The 24,751-nt window shown below is 49.5% G+C and overlaps 1 protein-coding gene across 4 annotated transcripts in view; it reads right to left on the reverse strand.

Moving 5' to 3' along the window:
- GFRA2 (GDNF family receptor alpha 2) overlaps positions 1 to 24,751 on the reverse strand; it is a 100,094-nt gene that overhangs the window by 52,153 nt on the left and 23,190 nt on the right. For all 4 annotated transcript variants that reach the window (XM_031935843.1, XM_031935842.1, XM_023216648.2 and 1 more), the window contains one exon: positions 7,143 to 7,497. In XM_031935843.1, coding sequence (XP_031791703.1) covers positions 7,143 to 7,497 — 355 coding nt within the window. The remainder of the gene's footprint in view (positions 1 to 7,142; positions 7,498 to 24,751) is intronic.

Genomic DNA, 24,751 nt, shown 5'->3' on the forward strand with positions numbered 1-24,751 from the left:
GCACTATTCACAATAGCAAAGACTTGGAATCAACCCAAATGTCCATCAGTGACAGACTGGATTAAGAAAATGTGGCACATATACACCATGGAATACTATGCAGCCATAAAAAAGGATGAGTTTGCGTCCTTTGTAGAGACATGGATGCAGCTGGAAACCATCATTCTTAGCAAATTATCACAAGAAGAGAAAACCAAACACCGCATGTTCTCACTCATAGGTGGGAACTGAACAATGAGCTCACTTGGACTCGGGAAGGGGAACATCACACACTGGGGCCTATCATGGGGAGGGGGGAGGGGGGAGGGATTGCATTGGGGAGTTATACCTGATATAAATGATGAATTGATGGGTGCTGACGAGTTGATGGGTGCAGCACACCAACATGGCACATGTATACATATGTAACCTGCACGTTATGCACATGTACCCTAGAACTTAAAGTATAATAAAAAAAAAAAAAAGATAAAATAACTCCTTAAAAAAAAAAAAAAAAAAAAACTTTCTGTATAATTTCAAGATATTCAACAACCTCTCCTTTAAAGGGAGGGAAGGCTTGGAAGCATCACAGTCCACCTACCCCTGCGCAAGTAATCATTTGCTGCCGTTTAGACATGATCTGCTAAAAGCATTAGCCAACAGATCCTATGGGAAGCCATTAAGCTGAGGGACAGTCCCAAGGAGCCAAGCATGAAAGCCAGACCTGTCCGTCCACACTGCCTGAAGATACTGAACACCCCCTATTTTGGGCAAGAAGGAGAGTGTGTGGAAGGGACTCCTTCCCACCTGCTGAGGACAGCCTTGAGGGAGGTGAGCCCAACTTCCTCTGCTTCCCAACAAGCCTCTCTGACAAGGGCAGTGTCCATTTCAGGAAAGGGCCCAGGTTGCCAGGGTAGCTCCAGGCTGGAATCTATTTATACACATCCTCAGCACCCAGAGGTGAAATTACAGCCCAGGAGATGGCACTGAGCCAGTAAGGAGTTATTTATGTTCTCTTGGCAGACTAAGAGGAACAGGGCATTTCAGAGGACCGCTTCCAAATGAGGCCTGGTAGGGACACAGTTTAGAAAACAACGGCATCATCCTCCCACGACCCCCCAACCACCACACACACGCACACACGCACACACAATCTGAGACCATCTTTGCAATGGCTGTTAAGCTGAGAGGGTAAAAACTGAAAGAATGTGTTTTTAAAACGTAGATCTTGGCCCACTGTGGGGGCTAGAGTCAATCCAGCCAAATGCCATGGATGCATTCCAAGAAGTTCTCCAGGCTTTCCAGGCTCCTTATCAGAAGTTTTTTAAAGGAAACGTCTCTCCTGGTCTATCCCTAGATGCTCACTTAGCTTAAGCCCACAGCCCTAAGGTTCGTGGGATATGAACCAGACAAAGGCCAAAGACAGAGCCAAGGTTCCTGAGATGCAACTTCAAAGCCAGGTGGAACTGTCAGTAGAGCCCAAAGCTTCCACTCCCAGAGGCTCCATCCTCAGCCACTGACCCCAAACTGCTCTGAGTTCAAAGGATGATGGGAGGATTCAGAAGTGCTTCCCAAAACCCCGAGGCCCAGCAAGCAGATATCCTTGTTTAACCAATGCATCTTTAAACCCTAGATCAAAGGAAACCTCCAACATTTTATCGCTGGTGACATTTACTAAGACAGCATGCAGAGCCTGCTAAATCTCACATGGGTGATGGAAGGGGCCTGCCACACCGTATGCCGCATAGCGAATCGATGTACTTTCTTTCATGTAGTGCCAGGTGAGGTTGGCTCTGGAAGAGCCTCCCCCAAAAATCCTGGGCCAAGATTCACCCCGGAGGAAGCCTGGGCATCTCTAGGCCAACTCTCTCCGTAGGAGGAAGGACCACAGGGGCCAAGCAGGCCTGGCTGCATCAGGGCTAGGTGCCATAGCACTGCAGCATGGTCATGTTCCTAGGAGATGGCCAAGAGCTGGAGCCTCACTTCCAGAGTTGCAAGCCCAGAGAGGCTTTCCCAGGACACCCACCAAGGCTGGCTTCATTCATTAAAGTACCAGCAAAGGCAGGCTGGGGGTCCTGCAATTCCTGCTGGAAACACCCTGGCATTGGGCTCTCCATTTTCACAATGAAGATTTCCACCTGCGGTCCCCAACCTGGCGGGCAGAAACCTGAAGGAAGTCAAACCAGGGAAAAGAAGAAGTGCATCCCTTCCCAGGCACAGTCGAGAGCCACAACCCAGCTTCCTGCTCTCCAGGGGCCCCTCTTGAGCCGCCTGTCACCTCTGATGCTGACAACAGGCATCCATAGGACACCTGAGCACTTTTGTGGATTCTTGGGAAAGCAGTGCTTGGGTCAGCAAGTCAGGCCTGCAAGAGTGTGGAAAGAAGCCACTCCTCGCCTTCCAGGCCCTTCAAATACCTTCTCCCACACCATACACCCTGATGAGGTTGGCTGGGTCACTTCCCCTTATACCAACAGCTCATCTCTCCAGTAAAGTAACCTCCCATGGAGAGGGCAGGAGCAGAGGGAGAAGGCAGACAGGAAAACTGCTTCAACAGAATCAGAACCATAGACTTGTAAGACCTTGGGGTCCCTACAGATGACCTGGTTCAGGATTCTCATTTGATAGATGAAGACCCCCAGGGCATGAGGAGTGAAACGGCCCACCGAGGACCATGCAGGAGGCCGAGGCAGGTGAAGAGTAAAGGTAGGTCCCCTGACTCTGGGGCACCACCACAGCCACCTCCATCCACCACCTGCAGTGTCTGTGCGTCTCAGTCTCTGTGGCTCCGGATGCATGTCTCAATGCACCCCGCCCCAAACCTCAACTCTCCATCATGCGCAAGGTTCCCTAAAGGACACTCCTCCATGCTCCTGCCAGACTTTTCCTAATGCAGGTTCCACCCTCATTCCTTCCCTACCTCTTCAGGACCATATTGAAATTTGCATGCAGATGGGTGTGTTGGTGGGAGATAGGGAGAGATGGATTGGAAGAACACCCTGCTTCAAGACCAGGAGCTCACCTAGTCACATCCTGGAGCAATCAGAATTTCCTACTCAGGATCCCAGGCCTCCTAAAGTGAGCCATGTACCTAATTCAATAATCCAGACACAGCACTGTCTGTGGGCCCTAGAGTTGCCATTGTTTAAATTTATTTCCCAGTGCAAGAAGCTCATCTGCTTGGCTCAGCACACTTCAGAAACTGTCAGCCCTCAGCTCCCAGGATTCCTCAGTCCTGACCCTCCCAATACTTAGTGCTATTTAAATGCCCTTTCGGGTTCCACCATGTGAAGTGTATCACTTGATTTTCCCGTTTCCTAGCTTCCCCCACCTCCAGAAAAGAAAAAAAAAAAAAAGAAAGAAAAGAAAAAAATGCTTCTAGTTCTTTAAACAGACACAGACGTTCTTTAAACAGACACAGACATTCTCCAAGCCACAAATCACCCTGCTCCAAATTCCCCCATCTCAGGGCTGCAGACCCCATAGGAGCTGTCCACTACATTGTCGTATTATCCATCCTTCCTTAAAGCAATACTAATAAAATGGGTGCAGTGTCCCAGTCACTCCTCTGCCCAAGACGCTTAGTTCGGACACCTGAGCGGCTTGATTCCAGGCCCCGTGGCCAGGCCCCCTGCAGTCCTACAGCTTTTGAGTGCACCTGGCCCATTCCTATGCTTGGGTCCTGGGCTTGGATTCATGCTGGTCTTTTCCAGTTCCTTCAAGGTCCAGTTCCCGTCTGTTCCATCATTCCATGCAGCTGTGTAGGATGCAGCCCCCAAAGGTCATTTTAGCATTCAGAAGAAGAAGTGAATGTGTCTCAGATCATGACCCCATCTATCCTGGTTGGGGGGTTATGTGACCCATCAAGCCTCCTCTTTATCCCAGCAACAAAGAAGCTCGGAGCTCAAGTTCAGTCACGATGGCAAATGGCAGCGTGGCCACATCTGCTCCCTCCTCCTCTCTAAGGCTGGCCCTCCTCATTGTGGTATGCATAGTTTCATCTTCAATAGCCTCAATTGGTTTGCGTAGGCAATAAGATGTATTTTTTTTAAGTAAGCAAAAGACAAAAACCCGCCTTCTTCACAGAGCTTTCCCTCAGCCCTGCAGCTAGCTCTGGGATCAGGCCCTTCTCCAAACCCCAGGAGAGCTTGTTCTGCAAACTACACAAAGTAGCACTTCCCCTTCAGTGTGCACAAGGCCCCGGCTCTCCCTCCCCATCTCCCGTCTCTCTGCAGCCCCTGGCCCTGGCCCTGGTTCCTTCTGAAGAAGGTAGCTTGTGCCCAATGCCTCTACTTCTGCCTCCCTGCCAGGCCTGGGCCCACTGCAGTCCATCTTCCACCACACAAACACACGTAAACATGCACATGCACACAGGCATACACATATGCATGCACACATGCACACACACAGGTATACACACTCTGTGAGACACCACAGCTCGGTCACCTCCTCCCTCTGAAATCCCCTTCCCTTCCAGTCTCACATCCCTCTTCCTTTGCCCCACCCTTAAGCACTGGTGTTCCCAGTAGATTTCTGCTTCCACTGTTTGCTCCAAGCCTTATCACTTAAACACCGAGGATGCCCAAATCTTCAGGCATCTCCAGCCCAGACTCCCTCCTGAGCTCTAGCAACCCCCTCTAGGCCATCTCATTTACTGCTGTGGCTTTGATCACCAGTAAAGTACCCAATAACTCCCAACCCATCTCTTCTTTCCAGCCTCATTACTGAGGTCGAAATCCAGAAGTCCAAGTGCCCCCTAGGTGTTGCCATGAAGTTGGCAATAGTCCTCCAGGTCCCTCAAATGCTGCATGTCCAACACCACCCCGACTGAATGGCTCCATCTCCCCAGAGTTACTCGACTAGGAAACATGGTAGATACCATCCATTTATCCATTCAAGTAACCTTATGGAATGCTCACCACATGCCAGGATCTACATGCAGGACAGGGTGTGGAGTAAACAAAACAGAAATAGTTCTTGCCACCAGGGTTCTATCTCCAGGTGACTTTCAGCCAGTCACCTAGTCCCATCAAGGCCACTTCCCAATTTCCTCTGAAATAATCCAGTTTTCTCCATACCCACACTCACTGTCTTAGTCTGGAGCACTCAATAATACTGGAAAGAAGCAGTTTAGCTGGAATCTGACTTGGAAATGTATGGCTGTGTGACCTTCAGCAAGTTACTTTCTCTGTAACTTGCCAGATGTTTCCTCATTGACAGATAAAGATAATAGTAGCTACCTCAGTTTGGTTGCAAGGATTAAATGAGACATAAAGCCTCTAGAACAGTGTCTAGAACACAACAGGCAATCTATAAACACCTGCACCCACTTCGATCCCCATTTCTCCAGCAGCCTCCCCCTCACTCCCATCATGGCCCACTCTACCCGTGCCCAACACCTGCAGCTCCTCAGAGCCCAGGTCCTCTCCCACTTCCACCCTGTGCCATGCTTTTCCAACAGGCTTCTTCCCCGGCTTTCTCCTTCTTGTTTCCCAAGGCTCAGCTCAAGGCCTGCTCCCCTCCCCAGGACATGCAGGATGTGGCAGATGCCCCTCACCTGTGCTCTCTCCTCTGGGAGCCCACAGCCTCATCCCACTGAATTGAGATCACCTCTCCCTTTGTCTGTTACCCCTGTATCCTCAGACCTTAGGATCAAGAGCTGCACACAACTGAGTCTCAATAAATACTTAGCAAAGAAAAAGGACAAACATGAGAATTACATAACGCCAAATTTCAACTTAGTATAACCATGCACCACCACCCCCAAAAGAAACAACTACTTTCCTAATAATGAGACTACACTTGTTAGGCACTTACTGTATTCCAGGCTCTGTGCTAAGTTTTGGACATACGTTATGTCATCTAATGTTCGCAATAACCCTGTGACGTGAGTATTTTTACTCCTGTTTTATAGGTGAAGGGACAGAGGGTCAGGAAAATTTTATAAACTTGCTCAAGATTACACAGCTAATGAGTGGTAAAGTCAGGATTCAAAGCTAGGACTGTCCGACTCCAGGACCCATTCCTCACCTCGACCCATTCCTCACTCATATGATCCACTGAGACTGGATTATATGTCAATACAGAGGGAGCTGCCTCTTTGTTTTGTGAGAGCACCTTTCCTGATAGCCACGTGACATATGTTGGGATATTAGGCAGAAACTTTCTTTAGAAGTAGGACAATTGTCTAAAGGCCATATATGTATATATGTATGTGTATGTGTGTGTGTATAAATACATATATATATATATATAAAGCCAGCTCACTCTGTATTCAGGTCCGATCCAGTCTAGTGTCGGGGTAAGGAATGGGTCCTGGAGTCGGACAGTCCTAGCTTTGAATCCTGACTTTACCACCTATTAGCTGTGTAACCTTGAGCAAGTTTACAAAATTTTCCTGACCTTCTGTCCCTTCACCTATAAAACAGGAGTAAAAAAACTCACGTCACAGGGTTATTGTGAACATTAGATGACATAACATATGTCCAAAGCTTAGTGCAGAGCCTGGAATACAGTAAGTGCTTAACAAGTGTAGGGTCATTATTAGGAAGGTAGTTTTGGGGGGATACATGGTTATACTGAGCTGAAACTTAGCTCTATATAATATATATAAGTATATATGTGTGTGTATATATGTATGCGTCTGTATACACACACACACACGTGCGCGCACACACACACACACACACACACACGTATATATGTAGAGACTGAGTCTTGCTATGTTGCCCAGGACGGTCTCACAACTCCTGGCCTCAAGTGATCCTCCTGCCTCAGCCTCCTGAGTCGCTGGGATTACAGGCATGAGCCACTGCACCCACAGGTCTCTTATTCCAAGGCTCAAGGAGTCTATGGTTTTAAATTATAAGCTCCTTGGGTTGTTCGTTTTGGTTTCCCCAGCTGAGCTGAGAGTAAGCAAAAGATACACCTGTTCTGAGTGGATGAATGAACGAATGAACAAAGTAGATGGATGGATGCATGGATGAATGAAATGCAAAATTCACTTTGCACATGTCCAAGTCAGTTTTACCCTTTTTGACACCCTCTCTGCTGGACTCAGGGTCATAATTCAATGCACCCCAAGGAATGCAGAGAAAGCAAAACACAGCCCAGCAATGCAAGCCCCCTCCTGCCAGCACCCCCGGGGCTGCCGCGGCACTCACCGGCACAGGTGGTCAGTCCGGCACACACCGCGCAGGTCCAGGCAGTTGGGCTTCTCCTTGTCCTCGTAGGAGCAGCTGGGCAGGATGGTTTGCCGGCGGCGCTCAGCACACGCCTGGTCTTGGCAGGAGCAGAAGAGCATGCGGTAGGTGTACTCGCTGGGCACCCGGTCGAAGAACTGGCGCAGGGCCTTGTGGCACTTGCGGCGGTTGCAGCGCTCAGTGGGCGAGATCTCGCGGTTGCAGATGGAGATGTAGGAGGAGCGCAGCTTCTTGCAGTTGTCGTTCAGGTTGCAGGCCTTGGCAGCATCCAGGCAATGGTTGCTCTTGGCGCTGACCACCGGGTCTGCCCCTGTCCCTGGAAGAGGAACAAGAGTGCAGGTCAGAGGCCGTGTGCCTCAGTTTCCCCCTTTGTGAAATGGGGATCATTTCACAGGACCTACCTCCTAAAGCTGTGGTGAGGAGTAAAGGAGTTAATATACAGGTTGAGGGAGTGCTTAGGAAGCGCCTGGTGCAGGGTGAGCTGTACCATGGCAATCTAGGACAACAGTGGACTTGAAACTCATCACAAGCCTAAAAGGCAAGCAACTAGGTGTGTATGGCCCTGTTTACAAATATGCGAAATAAAGTGACTGGCTCAGCGTCATACAACGAGGGGGCCCCTATGCACCCACCAGCAGGACACTGGCATTTGGGGTCAGACAACGCTCACGATGGGATCGTCAGCAGCCTGGGTACAGACCTCACACACATGCCCTCCTGAGGCATTCTGGTGAGAGCCAGATGGGAGATCACCTCACCCAACCTTGTTATTTTACAGACAAGGAAACTGAAGCACTGCGTGGGCAAGGGGCCTGCCCGAGGTTGCCCAGCACAGGAACCTGAGTCACACCCAGAAGTGCAGTTATGCCAGCGAGAACCGTCGATGTAAGCTCCTCATCCATTCTTCATCCACCCTACAAATGCTTTCCAGTATTTCCTGAGCACCACTCTCTCCACGCAAGGCCCAGCAAGGTGGTGGGTAGGACCCGGGGTGAGGCAGGCTCAGGCCACGCGTCCCTCTCACGGGGGCCAGGCGACTGAGCACTTCCAGCACACAGTTCCTGGTGTTCTAATCACTTGCCCATTAAAGATTGATCAGGTCCTACCTCTGCAAAGCCCTCTGCCAGATGCCGTGTTAGATATAAAAGTGCAAGAGGAGGGCCCACTCTGGAAAAGCTCACAACTCCAGCCAGCAAACCAAGAGGCAGAACAGCACAATGGCCAAGGCTGGCGGTGTTCTAGAGGTCAGCCATCAGCGTTCAACTCCTGGCCCTGATACTTACTGGCTCTGTGACCTGGGACAAATGGCTGAACCTTTGCCTCAGTTTCCTTGTCCGCAAATTGGTATCTACCACACAGGGCCTTCGTGAGCAAGAATGAAACAGCTCGTTTTTTTCTCTCTCCCCTACGTCATGATTTTGCTGTCTTCTAGACCATTCCCATCAGCTATTACATCACCCATCTTCAATTTAAAAAAGACCTCTTCGTGACCATACCCCTCTTAAGCTACCACTCCATTTTTCTGCTCCCCTTTAAAGCAAAACCCCTCAATCGAGTTGTCTACACCAGCTGTCCCCTGCTGTCCTCCCATTCTCTCTTGGACTCGCTTCAGCCGGGCATTTGGCCCCGCCTGTCTGATGGATGCTCAGGAATCCACGGGCCTCATCTCCCTCAGCCCATCGGCAGCACTGGACACAGCCGATTCCTCCCTCCTGCCTCCTTCCACTCTCTGCCGGGCTCCCTGCCACCTCCCCACAGTCTCCTGCTCAGCCCGCTTTGCTGGTCCCATCTTCCATACCCAGGACTCAGCCTCCTTTTTTCTACATGTATCTGCTCCCTGGGACTCTCGGCTCATCTCATGGCCTGAAACACCATCACTGTGCTTCCAACCCCCAGATTCCAACTCCTGGGTGAGACCTCTGCCCTGAGCCCCAGATTTCTCTGTCTATCTGCCAACTCAACACTTCCAGTTGCAAGCCTAATACCCAAATCTCACACTTAACACATCCAAACCCAACCTCATATTTCCCCCCAAAACCTGGAGCTTCCCTCCACCTCTGACAGCCTTCCGCATCCTGCTGGAAACAACTGCATCCTTCCAGTTGCCAGTGCCAAAACTCCCGGCGCCTCCTTGACTCCTCTGTCATTCACACACTGCCAAACCCTGGCAGCTACACCTTCAAAATACAACCAGAATCCAGCCACTTCTCACCACCGCCACTGCTGCCACCTGGATCCGAGCCACTGACACTGTGCCTGTTAACAGCCTCCTTCTCCCAGCCTCCTGCTCTGCCCTGTGACCCCATACCCCAACCCATGACAATCTTCTCTCATCACAGCAGTCGGAGAGAACCTTCCAGAACCTACGGCAGAGAGCCATCGCTCCTAGGCTCCAAAACCCCCTGTGGATTCCCCAGCTCATTCGAAGACTTCAGCATGGCCTACACACCTCTCTATGTGTGCTGTCTGATTTGCTGTGGCAGAACAATTTGTGCTTTCTGAAATGCTGTCCGCTCACCACACACGGTTGCTGAATCCGAAATGTGGCTAGGGCATTTCACACGTTCACACGAGGCCCTGAAACACATACCAGATTTTGAAAATGTAATAAGAAAAAAATAATGTAGACTGGGCACGGTGGCTCACACCTATAATCCCAGCACTTTGGGAGGCCAAGGCAGGCAGATCATCTGAGGTCAGGAGTTCGAGGCCAGTCTGGCCAACATGGCAAAACCCGTCTCTACTAAAAATACAAAAATTAGCTGGGCATGGTGACACGTGGTAGACTACACCCAGCTACAAGGGAGACTGAGGCAGGAGAATCACTTGTCGCTTGAACCCAGGAGGCAGAGGTTGCAGTGAGCCAAGAGCACACCACTGCACTCCAGCGTGGGCAACAAAGGGAGATGCTGTCTCAAAAAAAAAAAAGAAAGAAAGAAAGAAAAGAAAAGAAAGAAAACAATAATGTAAAGTATCTCGTAATTTTTTACTTTGATTACACATCGAAGGGATATTTTTGATCTATGATGTTAAACAAACGTAGTAATAAAAATAACTTTACCTGTTTCTTTTTTGTGATTACAAGCAAATGTAGAATTATATATGTGATGCATATCATATTTCCATCAGCCAGCAAGGCTGTATATGGCCTCACCTCCTATACCTTTCTCCTGGCTCATTTCACTCCATTCCAGTCAACCCAGCCTCCTGGATATTCCTGGAACACTCCCATCATGGCCTGGCCACAGGGCCTTTGCACTTACTCTCCCCTTGGCCTGGAAGTCTCTCCCTTCCAACCACAGCCATACAACCACTCTCCTCATCTACTTCAAGACTCTGTTCAAATGTTATCTAATATGTGAGTCCTTCCTGACCACCCCACACATAGTAACAACACCCCATGCACATTCCATGTACCCTCTACTCTGATCTGTTTTTCCCACAGCACTCATCACTATCTGCCATGGTATGTACTTACTTACTACTTTGTTTGTTTGCCTCAAACACAAGCTCCAGGAAGGCACGGCTGTGCTCAGTGCTGTGTCCCTAGTACCCAGTGTTTGACACGCAGGTGCTATGCAATAGGTATTTAAGGGCTGATGGAATAAGTGTATTTAGGCCAGTGTCTATTTTACAGTAAGTGCTCAAAAAATGTTGGCTAATATTATTAAGCAAGCAAAATGGTACAGAGTAGACAACAGTGATCAACACAGGACCACGTGGGGCTCAGCCCAGACCTGAAACCTGGGGGATGATCAACGAAGACTAAGCCATTCACCCCAACCCTTTGTCTGGCCAACAACAGTCTCTTTTTTTTTGAGTCAGAGTTTTGCTCTCATCGCCCAGGCTGGAGTGCAATGCCACGATCTTGGTTCACTGCAACCTCTGCCTCCTGGGTTCAAGTGATTCTCCTGCCTCTGCCTCCTGAGTAGCTTAGATTACAGGGACCTGCCACCATGCCCGGCTAATTTTTCTATTTTTAGAAGAGATGGGGTTTCACCATGTTGGCCAGACTGGTCTTGAACTCATGACCTCAGGTGATCCACCCACCTCGGCCTCCCAAAGTGCTGGGATGACAGGTATGAGCCACTGCGCCTGGCCAACAATAGCCCTTTAAAGGCAGAAAGAGAAAAGTGCCCTCTCTTCTTGTTGTAAAAATAAAAGAGGGGAGGGTACACCCAGACAAAAGAATCTCATTCTGTGATAAAAGGAAATGAGCTATCAAATCACGAAAGGACATGGAGGAAACTTACATGAAAGGAGACATATATCATACCCTATGTTTCTAACGGTATGACACTCTGAAAAAGGGAAAACAGGGAGATCAGTGGCTCCCAGGAGTCAGCGGGGAGTGGGGGAGGAAGAGGCAGAGCATGGAGCATTTTTAGGGCAATGAAAGCACTCTGTATGATACTGTAATGGAGGATGCATGCCATTAGACGTTTGCCCAAACCCAAAGAATGTATGACGTTAAGAGTGAACTCTAATGTAAACCCTAGGCATTGCCTCGTAATGATGTGTCAATGTAGGTTCAAGAATTGTAACAAATGCCTCCCTCTATAGAGGGATACTGATAGCTGGGGAGGCTGTGCCTGGGGAGGAGTAGCAGGTAGATGGAAACTCTGTACCTTCCTCTCAATTTTGCTATGAACCTAAAACCACTCTTAAAGAAATAAGCCTTTTACTTAAAAAAAGAAAAAAAAATGGAGGCTGGGGGAAATTAAGGCAGAAAGAGAATCAAGGGAATTGTTTTCCCAATCAATCCATTAATATATAGTTAATGGGGACCTACTATGTGCCAGGCACTTCCTCAGACACTAAGCCTGCAATCCTGCCAGAGACACAGCTAGGGACAGAGGACCAGCCCATGCCAATGTGACTTCTGTGTCAGGGAAGTCAGGTGCAGAGAGAAAAGCATCCTGTCCAGACTTAGGGTGGGGGGGGTGGGTCCTGGAAGCAGTGATATCTCTGCTGAAACCTACAGGAGGACTCAGAGGAAGTGAAGACAGCAGAAAAAGGATCCCAGGCACAGAGGGGAGCAGGGGCAACCCATGGGAGGAACTGCAAGCAATTCAATGTGACTGAACATGGAAACCAAGGCAAGGACTCCCAAGACAAGGGCCTTCAGCCACGTTGGGGCATGTGGCCTCTCAGGCAATTCCTTGAGCTGCTACCAAACCATTCTGCCCAGGCCAGAAGGACCCCAGGATCCCTGTCAACACAAGGGCTATTGTGGGGACACTGCCTCTAAGGGACAGGTTCTCCCAAGCCAGCCATGAGATGCACCTGTCGGAGGCTGGCTGGCTGCTGGCTGGAGGAGTGGAGCGGCCTGGGGCCAAGGTGGAGGAGAGACCACAGGAAGGACCCCAGAGAGGAGGTTAGCAACTGCAAGCGGAATGGCAGCTAATTTAGGACTGCGGCTGCCCCCAGGTTCCCCAGGTGCTCCGTTCCCACTCCTCTCAGCAGGTTCCTGAGCTAGTGCTGGTGTAATTATAGCCTCCGTGGCTTCCATTTGGAGCTTGAATAGTGAAAGCTTTTGCTAGGGGGCAGAACATGTAAACTCCTGGGCCAAAACTTGGTAAATTTCCTGGGAAACAAAAAAACGAGAAACGCAGCTCCTACCTGGTTACCAGGAAGATGCCCCCTCTAATCCTCCTGGCAGGAATCGGGTTCAAGTGGGCCGGATGATGGGAGAAAGGCCCCCAGGAGCGGGCCTGGGCTCTGAGGCTCTCCCAAGCACCTCGCCAAGGAGGCAGCCTGCACTGCGTTTTCATCACGAGGGTTATGGTGGGGTCAGGGCTCAGCACAGGGACAGCCACTGCCATCTGCAGCAGGCTAACTGGACGCACACCCCTTCCAAGACAGTCACTGCCCTGCCACCCACCCTAAGGCTCCTGTCCCTCCTGTCGGGAAGATGAGTCCCCACTGGGAAGAAGGAGGTAGGGGATTCTAAACACAAACCTCACCTACCAAGACCCCTCACAATCCTTGCCTGGCACGGGGGCTACAGCCCCTGAACTAAAATGTGCAAAGGGTGGGGAATGGGGATTCAGGAAACCCAGTCCCTTCCGTCTCCCTGCCCCATCCCCTGCACTGAGAGCTGAGACCACACAAGACCTGAGAGAGATTCAGGAGCTAGAAATGGATCCCAGGCCTGGGCTGGCCCTGGAGAGCCTGAGCTCAACACGTGCTCCAGCGCCAGCCCCTGTGGGTCTCCCAGGCCGGCTGAGAGCAGCCTTGATGGCCAAGGAGTAAATGGTAAACAGCTGCCCAAGGGAGAGGGAGGCGGGATTTAACAACACTTGGCCTTCTCCAAAACCTCAGTTAAGTCATCCTCCCAGCCCTCGGCTCCTGGCCCTGGGGGACACTCTGGCTTCTTCATCTCCTCCCCTCCTCCTCCCTGGGTGAGGGCCAGGCCGGGGGAGCGCAGCCAGCCAGGGAGCACAGCCAGCAGCAGAGGGGCAGGCCAGCTGGGGGATGCACAACCAGAGGCTGCAGCTCAGCCTCCCCAACAGCCCTGCCCCAGCCACACCCAGCCCAGCCTCTCCTGTTAATTCCTGGGGTGCTGCCCTGAGCCAAGAGCCCATCTGCACCACTGAGCTGTGGTTACAGACAGTGGAACTCCCTATCCCCAGGAGGCAAGCATATGAGTGCTCTTTAAACTCATATTCTTTAAATATGTATTTTCACTTTTATATTGAGATGGGTTTACCAAACTTCAGTTTCCTATCTCGTTTTGGTCATATTAACAGTACCACCTCTACTACTGACGTTTAATTAATTTTTTCTTTAAATTCCTTAATGCTTTTTTTTTTTTAAGACAGAGTTTCACTCTGTCACCCACTGGAGTGCAGTGGCATGATCTCAGCTCACTGCAGCCTCTGCCTTGCAGGTTCAAGCAATTCTCCTGCCTCAGCCTCCTCAGAGTAGCTGGGATTACAGGCGCCTGCCACCACACCCAGCTACTTATTTTTTGTATTTTTTAGTAGAGACGGGGTTTTGCCATGTTGGCCAGGATGGTCTCGAACTCCCGGCCTCAGGTGATCCGCCTACTTTGGCCTCCCCAAATGCTGGGATTACAGGCATGAGCCACCACGCTGGGCCTAAATCCCTTAATTCTTAAATAATGAATCTGTTTAAATCCTTATTGACTCACCTTTTACATTTTTCAATACCTATCTAGATTTATCCTAAATGATAACACCTACATTGGTTCTGAAAGTTTCTAACACATTAGAATGCAACAAAGATAAAAATACGTATTCGTCGGCCCCATCTCCCATTCTAGCAGTGGTGCGCAATGCACTCAGAGGAGGAAGTCACTGGTTTAGAGAAAAGGCGCTTGACCTCTGGTGCATTTGTGACTCACAGGCCCCACTGAGTCAGGAGCTCTGTGGCTAGCACCCGGGCATCTGGATTTCACAAGTTCCCTGTGATTCTGAGGCCACCTTCCAAAGACTGAGAACCAGTGCTTAGGGGAGGAGCAGGGCTGCCCTTGGCCCACTCCCCAAACACACACACACACCTCACCCAACACACACACCTCACCCAACACACAATTTAGCAAACCCACCCTTCACAGAAGATGGTCTGTGGCCAGCTATTTTCACCTAAGCACACCCCCCAACGGTTTCATACCCTCTGCCACCTCCCGACAGAGAGGATCTTCAAGGTAGACTTTCCAATAACAAATGAGCCTGTGGGCAGAAAGGAGAGGCTCCCCATCCTGTAAAGCTTCCCAGACAATGGGGACCCAGGTGTTTTAACCATCTTCCTGCCTCGCAGGAAACTGCCCCTCATCACATTTGTAGCTGCAGTGTCTGTCCCTGAGCCCATCCTTGGCCCCTGGGCCAAGATGTAGAGCTCTACTACTTAAATAGGGGTTAAAGAACGTGGTTCCTAATTCTGTCTCTGCTTCTCCAAGCTGAAGAAGACCCTAGGTAAATCTTTGTGCCTCTCTCGGTCTCATTCCTTTTTTTTTTTAAACGGAGGCTTGCTCTGTCGCCCAGGCTGGAGTGCAGTGGCGCCGTCGCAGCTCATTGCAATCTCCACCTCCTGGGTTCATGCCATTGTCCTGCCTCAGCCTCCCAAATAGCTGGGACTACAGGTGCCTGCCACCACGCCCAGCTATTTTTTTTTGTATTTTTAGTAGAGATGGGGTTTCACCATGTTAGCCAGGATGGTCTCGATCTCCTGACCACATGATCCGCTCGCCTCGGCCTCCCAAAGTGCTGGGATTACAGGCGTGAGTCACCACGCCCGGCCTCGGTCTCATTTCTTTACCTGAATAATGACGGGTTTTGAACTGCATAATCCCTTACATTTTGTGCCTCTCCCACTTGCCCACCCAATACACCAGTGCAAGACTCTGAGGGATGGAGAGTCAGGGAAAGCCCTGCTATCTCACCTCATTCCTTCGAGCCGGAGTCACAGGTCCACCGTGGCAGGCTAAAAGGAGCCTACTCTGGTACTGTGCCAACTCAACAGCATGTGTGCACACCAAGGAACACACACACACACACACACACAGACACCCAACAATACCCACCTCTCCCGGAGTAGAACCTGAGTCCCTCCATTAGTAGCCAGTCAACAAATATTTTCATACACCAACTACATGCCAGGCCCTAAAATCCAGGTATGTGCAGGAAAGAAAGAATCTTCCCTCTCCTGCAGCCTTCACTCTAGTGAGGGAAAGATTGATAGTAAACACATAAATACATAAATAAGGTCGGCTGCAGTGCCTCACACCTGTAACCCCAACACTTTGGGAGGCCGAGGCGGGCGAATCACTGAAGCCGGGAGTTACAGCCTGGCCAACATGGCAAAACCCCATCTCTACCAAAACCACAAAAATGAGTTGGGAGTGGTGGCGTGCACCTGTAATCCCTGCTACTTGGGAGGCTGAGGCAGGAGAATGGCTTGAACCCAGGAGGCAGAGGTTGCAGAGAGGCAAAATCGCACCATTGCAACTCCAACCTGGGCGACAGAGTGAGGCTCAGGCTCAAAAAAAGAAAGAAAGACAGAGAAAAATAGAGAAAGAGAGAGAGAGAGAAGAAGGAGAAGGAAGAGGAGGAGGAGGAAAGGGAAGGAGGGACGACAGGCAGGGAGGGAGGGGGGGAGGGGGGAGGAAGGAAGGAAGGAAGGAAATTTAAAGAAAGCAAAATAAGGGAATTTAAAAGAGAAAGACCAGCTGGGCACAGTGGTTCAGGCCTGTAACCCCAGTACTTTGGGAGGCTGAGGTAGGTGGATCAGTGGAAGCCAGGAGTTCAAGACCAGCCTGGCCAAGAAAGTAAAATCCCATCTCTACTCAAGATACAAACATTAGCCGAGTGTGGTGGCAGGTGCCTGTAATACCAGCTACTCAAGAGGCTGAAGCAGGAGAATCGCTTGAACCTGGGAGGCAGAGGTTGCCGTGAGCCAAGATCGCGCCACTGCGCTCCAGCCTGGGAGACAGAGCAAGACTGCATCTCAAAAAAAAAAAAAAAAAAGAAAAAGAATGACCAGGGAATGAGGGAGGGCCTTTCCGAGGAGATGACATCAAGTTGAGGTAGAATGACTAAAATGACGGGCAGTAATGGACCACACACACAAAAACATGGAAAGGGAATACCAAGCAAAAGGAGGAGCAAGCACAAAGTTCCTGAGACAGCTATGAGCTTGGCACATTCCTAGTCAAAACGAAGGGTAAGGTTGCCGGAGCTTCCCGGAGGAGGCAGAAGTTAGAGGAAGTAGAAGTCAGAGGGACAGTCAGGAGAGACCTTGGGGGGCAGGTAAGAATTTCAGATTTTATTCTAAAATGCAAAGCACTGGAGAGCATTAAGGAGGAAGGCACATGATCTCATTCACTGACACACGGAACTGAGGGTATATCTGAGGGTGGCAGGCAGAAAAGGAGACGAGTCACAGGTTATTGCAGTAGCAGGAAGCTAGCGGAGGCTGGGGTGGGGTGGTGACTGCAGAGAGGGCAAAAGGTGAACCCATTCTGCATATAATTTAGAGATAAAGCCAACAGGATTGCTTATATTTTGAGAGGGAGGAGAGAGAGAAATCAAGAAAACCTCTTGGGTTTTTGGCCTAAGCACCAAGTAGATGGAGATATCATCTCACGAATAAGGAAAGACTTGGAAAGAAGAGAGGCAGAATGAAATGGACCATTCTGTTTTTGACTTAAGTTTGAGATGTCTATCAGATGTCAAAATGGAGATGTTGAATAGGCAGAAGGGTCCACAAGTCAGGAGTTTAGGAAAGAGGTCTGGGCTAAAGACACAAAACTTGGCATGGTTGACACTGGAGGCTGTAGAAACTCATATAACTCAGTGAGGCTCCCTAGGTTGGGGATGAGAACAAAGAAGAGGAAGTAAGTCAGGACAGAGCTCCATTATGTTCAATGGAGGCTGGAAAGGAGTGGACCTTGAGCTGGTGGAAAACCAAGAGATGCTGATTTCATGGAAGGCAAGAGTTTCAAAAAGGAGGATGGTCAACTGACACCCCCAAATAATTAGGGGCATAAAGGTGAGCAGAGGGGCAACTCACAATGAGATGTACAATAAATAAACTCTCAGCAGGGTTGGAAGGAAGACAGGAAGGGCAGCTAGAGAAAGGGAGGGTCCAGGAGCAGAGACTCCAGGGAGTTGCCCCTAATCCCAGTCCTCCCTGTAGGATTAAAGCCACCATGACCATCACCTCCACACCTCATGCTGGATGACTGTCATCTCCACACCTCATGCTGGATGAGCATCACCTCCACACTTCATGTTGGATCTCCTCATGGGGCATCCAACCCCAGTCTGCCCTCAAGATCCATTTATTTTTTTGCAACAAACACTTACAACCCACTGTGTGGAAAGTAAGGCTGGACTGACAAATAAAACCACCAAGTCTCCTGCCCTCCTGGTGCTCACATTCTAGCTCAGGTGAGAGATCACAAGTAAACAAATGGAAACTTTCCCTTTTGAGTGTGGGGTCCCAGCAAAAGCAGAAACCCTCGTCCAGCAGTGGCTTGTGGGGAAGACGGAGGACCTGGCTGGGCCAGTATCAGAGCAAGTGTGCACAGGTTGTGTCACCTCTTTGAGCCTCACTTTCCTTACCTGCAAAACTGAGACAGAATACCTACCTGCCTACACAGAGGACTACGCTAAGAAAAAAAGGGACAATGTGGATGAAAATACCCCTTACAGTTTCCAACCCTTAGTGCATAGGCAATGATGCTTGTTTAAAAAGGTGTCACCTGGCCGGGCGCAGTGGCTCACACCTGTAATCCCAGCACTTTGGGAGGCCGAGGTAGGCGGATCACTTGAGGCCAGGAGTTGGAGACCAGCCTGGCCAACATGGTGAAACCCCATCTCTACTAAAGATATGGAAATTAGCTGGGCGTGATGGTGCGCATCTGTAATCCTAGCTACTCAGGAGGCTGAGGCACGAGAACTGCTTGAACCAGGGAGGTGGAAGTTGCAGTGAGCTGAGGGCTCTCACCACTGTACCCCAGCGTGTGTGACAGCGCGAGACTCTGTCTAAACAAAAAAATAAAAATAAAAATAAAGTGTCCCATGGCTGGAAAGGTCCTCCCTCCCATCTCACCTCTCAGGCTACCTTCACATTACACTGCCCTGCTAGGAAAAGAAGACAGTCCCTTGTGCTCCGGCCTCTACACACTATGCTGCAAAAGATAAAATGGTCCCCAGTCTTCCCTTCAATAAGCAAAAGATCTTCAGGGCTTCCTCTGCTCCATCCCAAGCAAGATCTCGGGGCATCTTCCTCCCTTCTGGGCCCCTTCAGCACCAGGAGTGAGGGCCAAGAGCACATCAACATCTAGCTGGAAGCAATACATCAGTGTTCCCATCCCCAGGAGCTGACAAGATCAATCCCAGAGTCTTGCCTCTCAGTCCTCTCAGTTGTCAATCAAAGCCCAAGGATCCAATGGGACCTGAACCCTTTGGGGAACCCTTGTCCCCTACTGCTCTGTAGGTCAGGGTGCTCACCCTCCTCAAATCAGTCCTGGGAAGTCTTAGTTCAAGCTTTCTTATAATCTCAACTTTCTTTCTGAACTTTCCCTGCATTCCCAGCCCCACCATGACACTGGGACCACCCAGCGTTCTCCAGGTGAACCTGCATTTTTGGAAGCAGGTTAACCCGCCAAAAATCAATTTGACGAATGGCAAATACACTGAACATCAATTTGAAATAAAATCAATTTGGAACTTTCCAAATTGCATTTTATAGTTTGTCAAATTTTAACCACACTTAAAATTCTTTCTCCAAGTCCTCAAATTTCAGGTTAGTCTTAATTTTGTGGTTCTGACAACTAAAAATTTAAGTTCTATTCTTTCACATTCAAAGGAATTTTTTCAACCACTTTTGAGTGCCCTATTTCTTTTGAATATAGTTTTGGTATTTGGGGTTTTTTTAAATATTTGAGGTTTTTACCATTCTCACACCAATTCCCACAACGATGAGTTGGGTTTAATTTTGTATTTGTAACCATTGAAAACCAAATTTGAGGCATTTCATATTGATGCGATAACCTAAATCTTTCCTTAGCATTTTTTATTTGATGGTGTAGAGAATGGACATAGGATTTGAAGCACCCATCATAAGCTGAACTTTTGTTTACTGATTATGAAATATACTTTTCTCACCATAAGAAGTCCACATCAACTCAGGACCCTTAGCTCCTCAAAAACTGAATATATCTTAAAATACAGCTATGAAGACCATTTGCAAAAATCTTCAAAAGCAATGAAAACCATTAAATGTCAATTTCTAAAACTATGAAAAACAATTTAAAGACTTAGTTTGGGTAAATCAATGCATTTTGCAAAATCGGTGACTTTGTTATTTAGCATGCTAATTTTGAAAGAACTGGCCACTGGGCAGCTCATGGATGGCTGGGGGTCTCCTTTCTCCTCATCATTTCTGCCCCATCTGTCCTCCTGGGAAGTTCATGTCATCAGCTGCCCCCACTCCTCTGGAGGCTGTCACTCACCAACCCTGCCATTCCCCTCTCTCAGGAATGACCTCACACCTGGCTCATCATCTCCGGTTCATCCCTTCGAGGGCACCATTCCTAGAGGCTTCCACGCAATAGGGACAGTTTGTCTGCACAACACTCTACCTGCCTCCAGTGATCTCCTCCTACCCTTAGCTCCCCATTGCCGTAGTCATATCCTTGACCTTGACCTTCATCAACATCCAAATCCCTGTTGAAAGGCTGACATCACACATCCCAACCTCAGGCCACCCTCTCCTCACCTTCCACCTCCCTCTCTGGAATTCCCACTCCAGTAAACCCTTAACCTCTCCCAGACCCTGACCCACTGACCCGGCCACTTGCTCTCCCTCACCGGTCCCCCTACCCTGTCCTCAGTTCCTCCTTACCCAACCTACATTTCCCAGCCTGCACGCAGCACCCTGAGCTCCTCAGCCCCTCTCCTCCTCCTCTCTTACTCCATCATAGCCAAAACCCAATAACCCCAGTGAAACCCAACCACCCCAACTCCATGCCGGCTCCTGAGCAGCCAAAGGTCACTAGGTAACACACACACACACACACACACACACACGCACACACACACACACGGGCTGACTGGTCTCATTCTGAAGTCCCAATCTCCAGCTCCAAATGCCTTAAAGCAGCCATTTCTTGCCTTCCCCTGCTTAAGCTAATTACCTTGTGTCTTGGTCTGTTCCGGCTGCTATAACAAATACCATAGGCTGAGTGGCTTATAAATAAATCACAGAAATTTATTTCTCATGGTTCTCAAGGCTGAAAAGTCCAAGATCGAGGTGCTGGTGGATTTAGTGTCTGGTGAGGGCTCACTTGCTTGTTCACAGACAGCCGTCTTCTGGCCGTGTCCTCCTCACTTGTCAGAAGGGCCAAGTGAGCTCTCCAGGGTCTCCTTTAGAAGGACACTAATCCCATTCATAGGGGCTCCACTCTCATGTCCTAATCACCTCCCGAAGGCCCCACTTCCTAAAACCCTTGCTTTGGGGTTTAGGATTTCAACCTATAAATTTGTTGGGCAGCAGGACCAAATATTGAGACCATAGCACCTTAACTCATATTTGATGAGAAAATAGATTTGGACAGAAATGCCCTCGCCTTCTCACCCACCAGTGACCAACCTGCCTCACCTGGACACCCAGCTCTGCCTTCTCTCTGTTGGAAGGACCCAGCTCCAGCCTCGTCAAAGGCTGCCCTGCCATGAGTGCTGGTGCATGCCGCAGGGACCCATCCCTCCCTCACTTATTGAAGACATCACTCCTGAAATCGCCCCTTCCTGCTTACGTCCTTCAATTTCACCCTTTCTCGGGATCTTTCCCAAAAGTTACAAATGTGCCACCATCAAAGTGGTGGCCATCAAAGCAAAGGCCATCTGCTTTTCTCAAGACAGAACAAAACCAAAAGCAAAGCCTTCCCTTGACCACCGCCCAGCCCCCTATTTCACTCCTCTCCTTCCTAGCAAAGCTTGAAAGAGTAGATTTCTGGTTGCTGATTTTACCTGCTCCCTTCACATTTTCTCCTCCATCCTCCCCACATCAACATTTCAACCTCACCCTCCAAGAACGATATTCTAGCAAGATCATGGGAAATGGCAGACGGAACAGCTAGCCAAACGCCTGGGTGGGGTCCTGCCTGTGGGGTCCTCCCTAGGTGGGACCCAGGGAAGCACATGTGGCTGGAACCTTTTATTTTAAGAGTGATGAGAAACCACTGGAGGCATTGAGGCAGAGGCATGCCTATATGCCTCTGTCGCTGAATCAGAAAGTCACTTCTCTAAACTTCACTGCCTTGACTTCTGGGTTGCATCTGACCAGGCTAACCACTTCCCCTTTCTTTCTTTTTCTTTATGTATGTATGTATGTATGTATGTATTTATTTTTTGAGACATAGTCTTACTCTGTCACCCAGGCTGGAGTGCAGTGGCATGATCACAGCTCACTGCCACCTTGACTTCGTGGGCTCAAGCAATCCTCCCACCTCAGCCTCCCGGGTAGCTAGGACCACCCGCATGTGCCACCATGCCTGTCAGTTTTTGTATATTTGGTAGAGACGGGGTTTTGCTATGTTGCTCAGGTTAGTCTCGAACTCCTGGACTCAAGAGATCCGTCTGCCTCAACCTTCCAAAGTGCTGGGATTATAGGTATGAGCCACTACACCTGGCCCACTTCCCCTTTTTTGACACCTCTACTTGTCTTGGCTTCCCTGACACAGCTGACTGATTTCTCCCTCCCTCTCTGGCCCTAGTCTCAGCTGCCTTTGCTAGCTCTTCCTCCTCTACTAGATGGTGAGACCCAGCCTCGCTCTCTCCTGACTATACACTCCCCTCCATGATGTCATGGTTCCGTGGCTTTAAACACTATCTATATGCTAATCACTCTCAATCCATGTATCAACCCTGACCTCTCCCCAGAACTCCAGGCCTACATCTAACTGCGTCCTTGGCACTTCCACGGAGGAGACCTAATTGGCATCTCCACCTTAAAACGGCCAACACAGAACTCTTAATTTCTGCCCACTGAACTTCCCAATCTGTTCCTCCCCACATCTTCTCCATCCTAGTACATGGCATCACTGTTGTTCAAGTCCAAAATATCAAGTTATCCATAAATTCATCCCACTTCCCTTCAACTTCACCTCCAAAATATATTCCAAGCCCATGCATCCTCTCCATCTCACCTACGACCGTCTGCAGCAACCTCCTAACTGATCTCCCTGGCTCCACTCTGCTCTGTGCCCACCCCCGTGATCCATCCTCCAGAGTGCAAGAGTCATCTTTTCAAACACATAGATCATACTGTGCTAGTCAACTGCCTCAATGCCTCCAACGGTTTCTCATCACTCTTAAAATAAAAGGTTCCAGCCACAGGTGCTTCCCTGGGTCCCACCCTCCCCAGGCAGGACCCCACCCAGGCATTTGGCTAGCTGTTCCCTCTGCCATTTCCCTGATCTTCCCATGGCTGGATCCTTCCTGTGAGTCAGATTTTGGCATTCTCAGTCACCTCTGTCCCATCATGCTATTTTAATTCTCAGCTTGGCGTTCTTCACTATCTCACATGTCTTGTTAATTTGTTTGTTGGCTTGTTTTCTATTTTTCTCTGTCTCCAGTTAATAGAAGAACATAAACTCCATACGAGCAGCACCCGTCCATGTTGTTCGCTGATGTATCCTCAGCACCTCGAACAAGGCAAGGCCCACAGAGGGTGCTCCGCGAATATCTGGGGATAAATTCACACACCTTCCTTCGGAGCCTAAGCTCCCCGAGTTACTGCAGAACCCTCCAGACACAGGAGGCCCCAAACACACGAACCAAGTGCACTCTACTCATTCCTGTTGCTGATCAGGCAAAGATGGCCTCCCTTTTTCTAATGCCCCTCCCTGTTCACCCTTGAGCCCTCTTTCCACAGCTCCCCTAAGAGGATGAACAGGGGGCTGGGGGGTCATTCCTCTGATGGTCGGAGCTGATGCTGTTCTGAGCCACTGTGGCCCCTCCCTCCCTGTCCCTTCTTCCCTTCCTTCCCTATCCCTTCAGACAGAAGGCCACTGCCAAAAACCCACACCACTCCCACACACTGACATGCAAACACACACCACACCATACACACACAACACCCCGTACACTACCCCATACACATGTACACACACACCTACACACACCACACACCACACACTACACTACCCCATACACATGTACACACACCACACAACACACCATACACTACCCCATACACACATACACACCACACATCACACACCTCACCCCATACACTACTCCATACACACCGACACACACACCACACACACAACACCCCATACACTACCCCATACACTCCTACACACACGCCACACACACTATATACACACTATATACACTACTCTATACACACCTACACACACACACCATACACTACCCCATACACACTAACACATCTATACACACACCACACTCCCTACGCTACCCCATACACACCTACACACACCACACACACGACATCCCATATACTACCCCATACACACGTACACACACACACCATACACGAAACACACCATACACTACCCCATACACTCCTACACACAACACCACACACACACTATATACACTATCCTATACACACCTACACGCACACAACACACCATATACTACCCCATACACACACACATCTATACACACACCACACTCCATATGCTACCCCATACACACCTACACACACACCACACACAATACCCCATACACTACCCCATACACACGTACACACACCACACACACTATATACACTATCCCATACACACCTACACAATATACCATACACTACCCCATACACATGTACACACACACCTATACACACACCACACCCCATAAACCACCCAATACACATGTACACACACACCACACACAACACCCCATACACTACCCCATACACACTAACACACACACCACACACACTATATACACTACCCCATGCACTCCTACACACACCATACACTACACCATACACTCCTATACACACACCACACACTACATACACTACCCCCACACTACATACACTACCCCATACACACCGACACACAC

This window comes from Piliocolobus tephrosceles, chromosome 7, assembly GCF_002776525.5.
Source record: "Piliocolobus tephrosceles isolate RC106 chromosome 7, ASM277652v3, whole genome shotgun sequence".
NCBI classification, from domain to species: Eukaryota; Metazoa; Chordata; class Mammalia; order Primates; family Cercopithecidae; genus Piliocolobus; species Piliocolobus tephrosceles.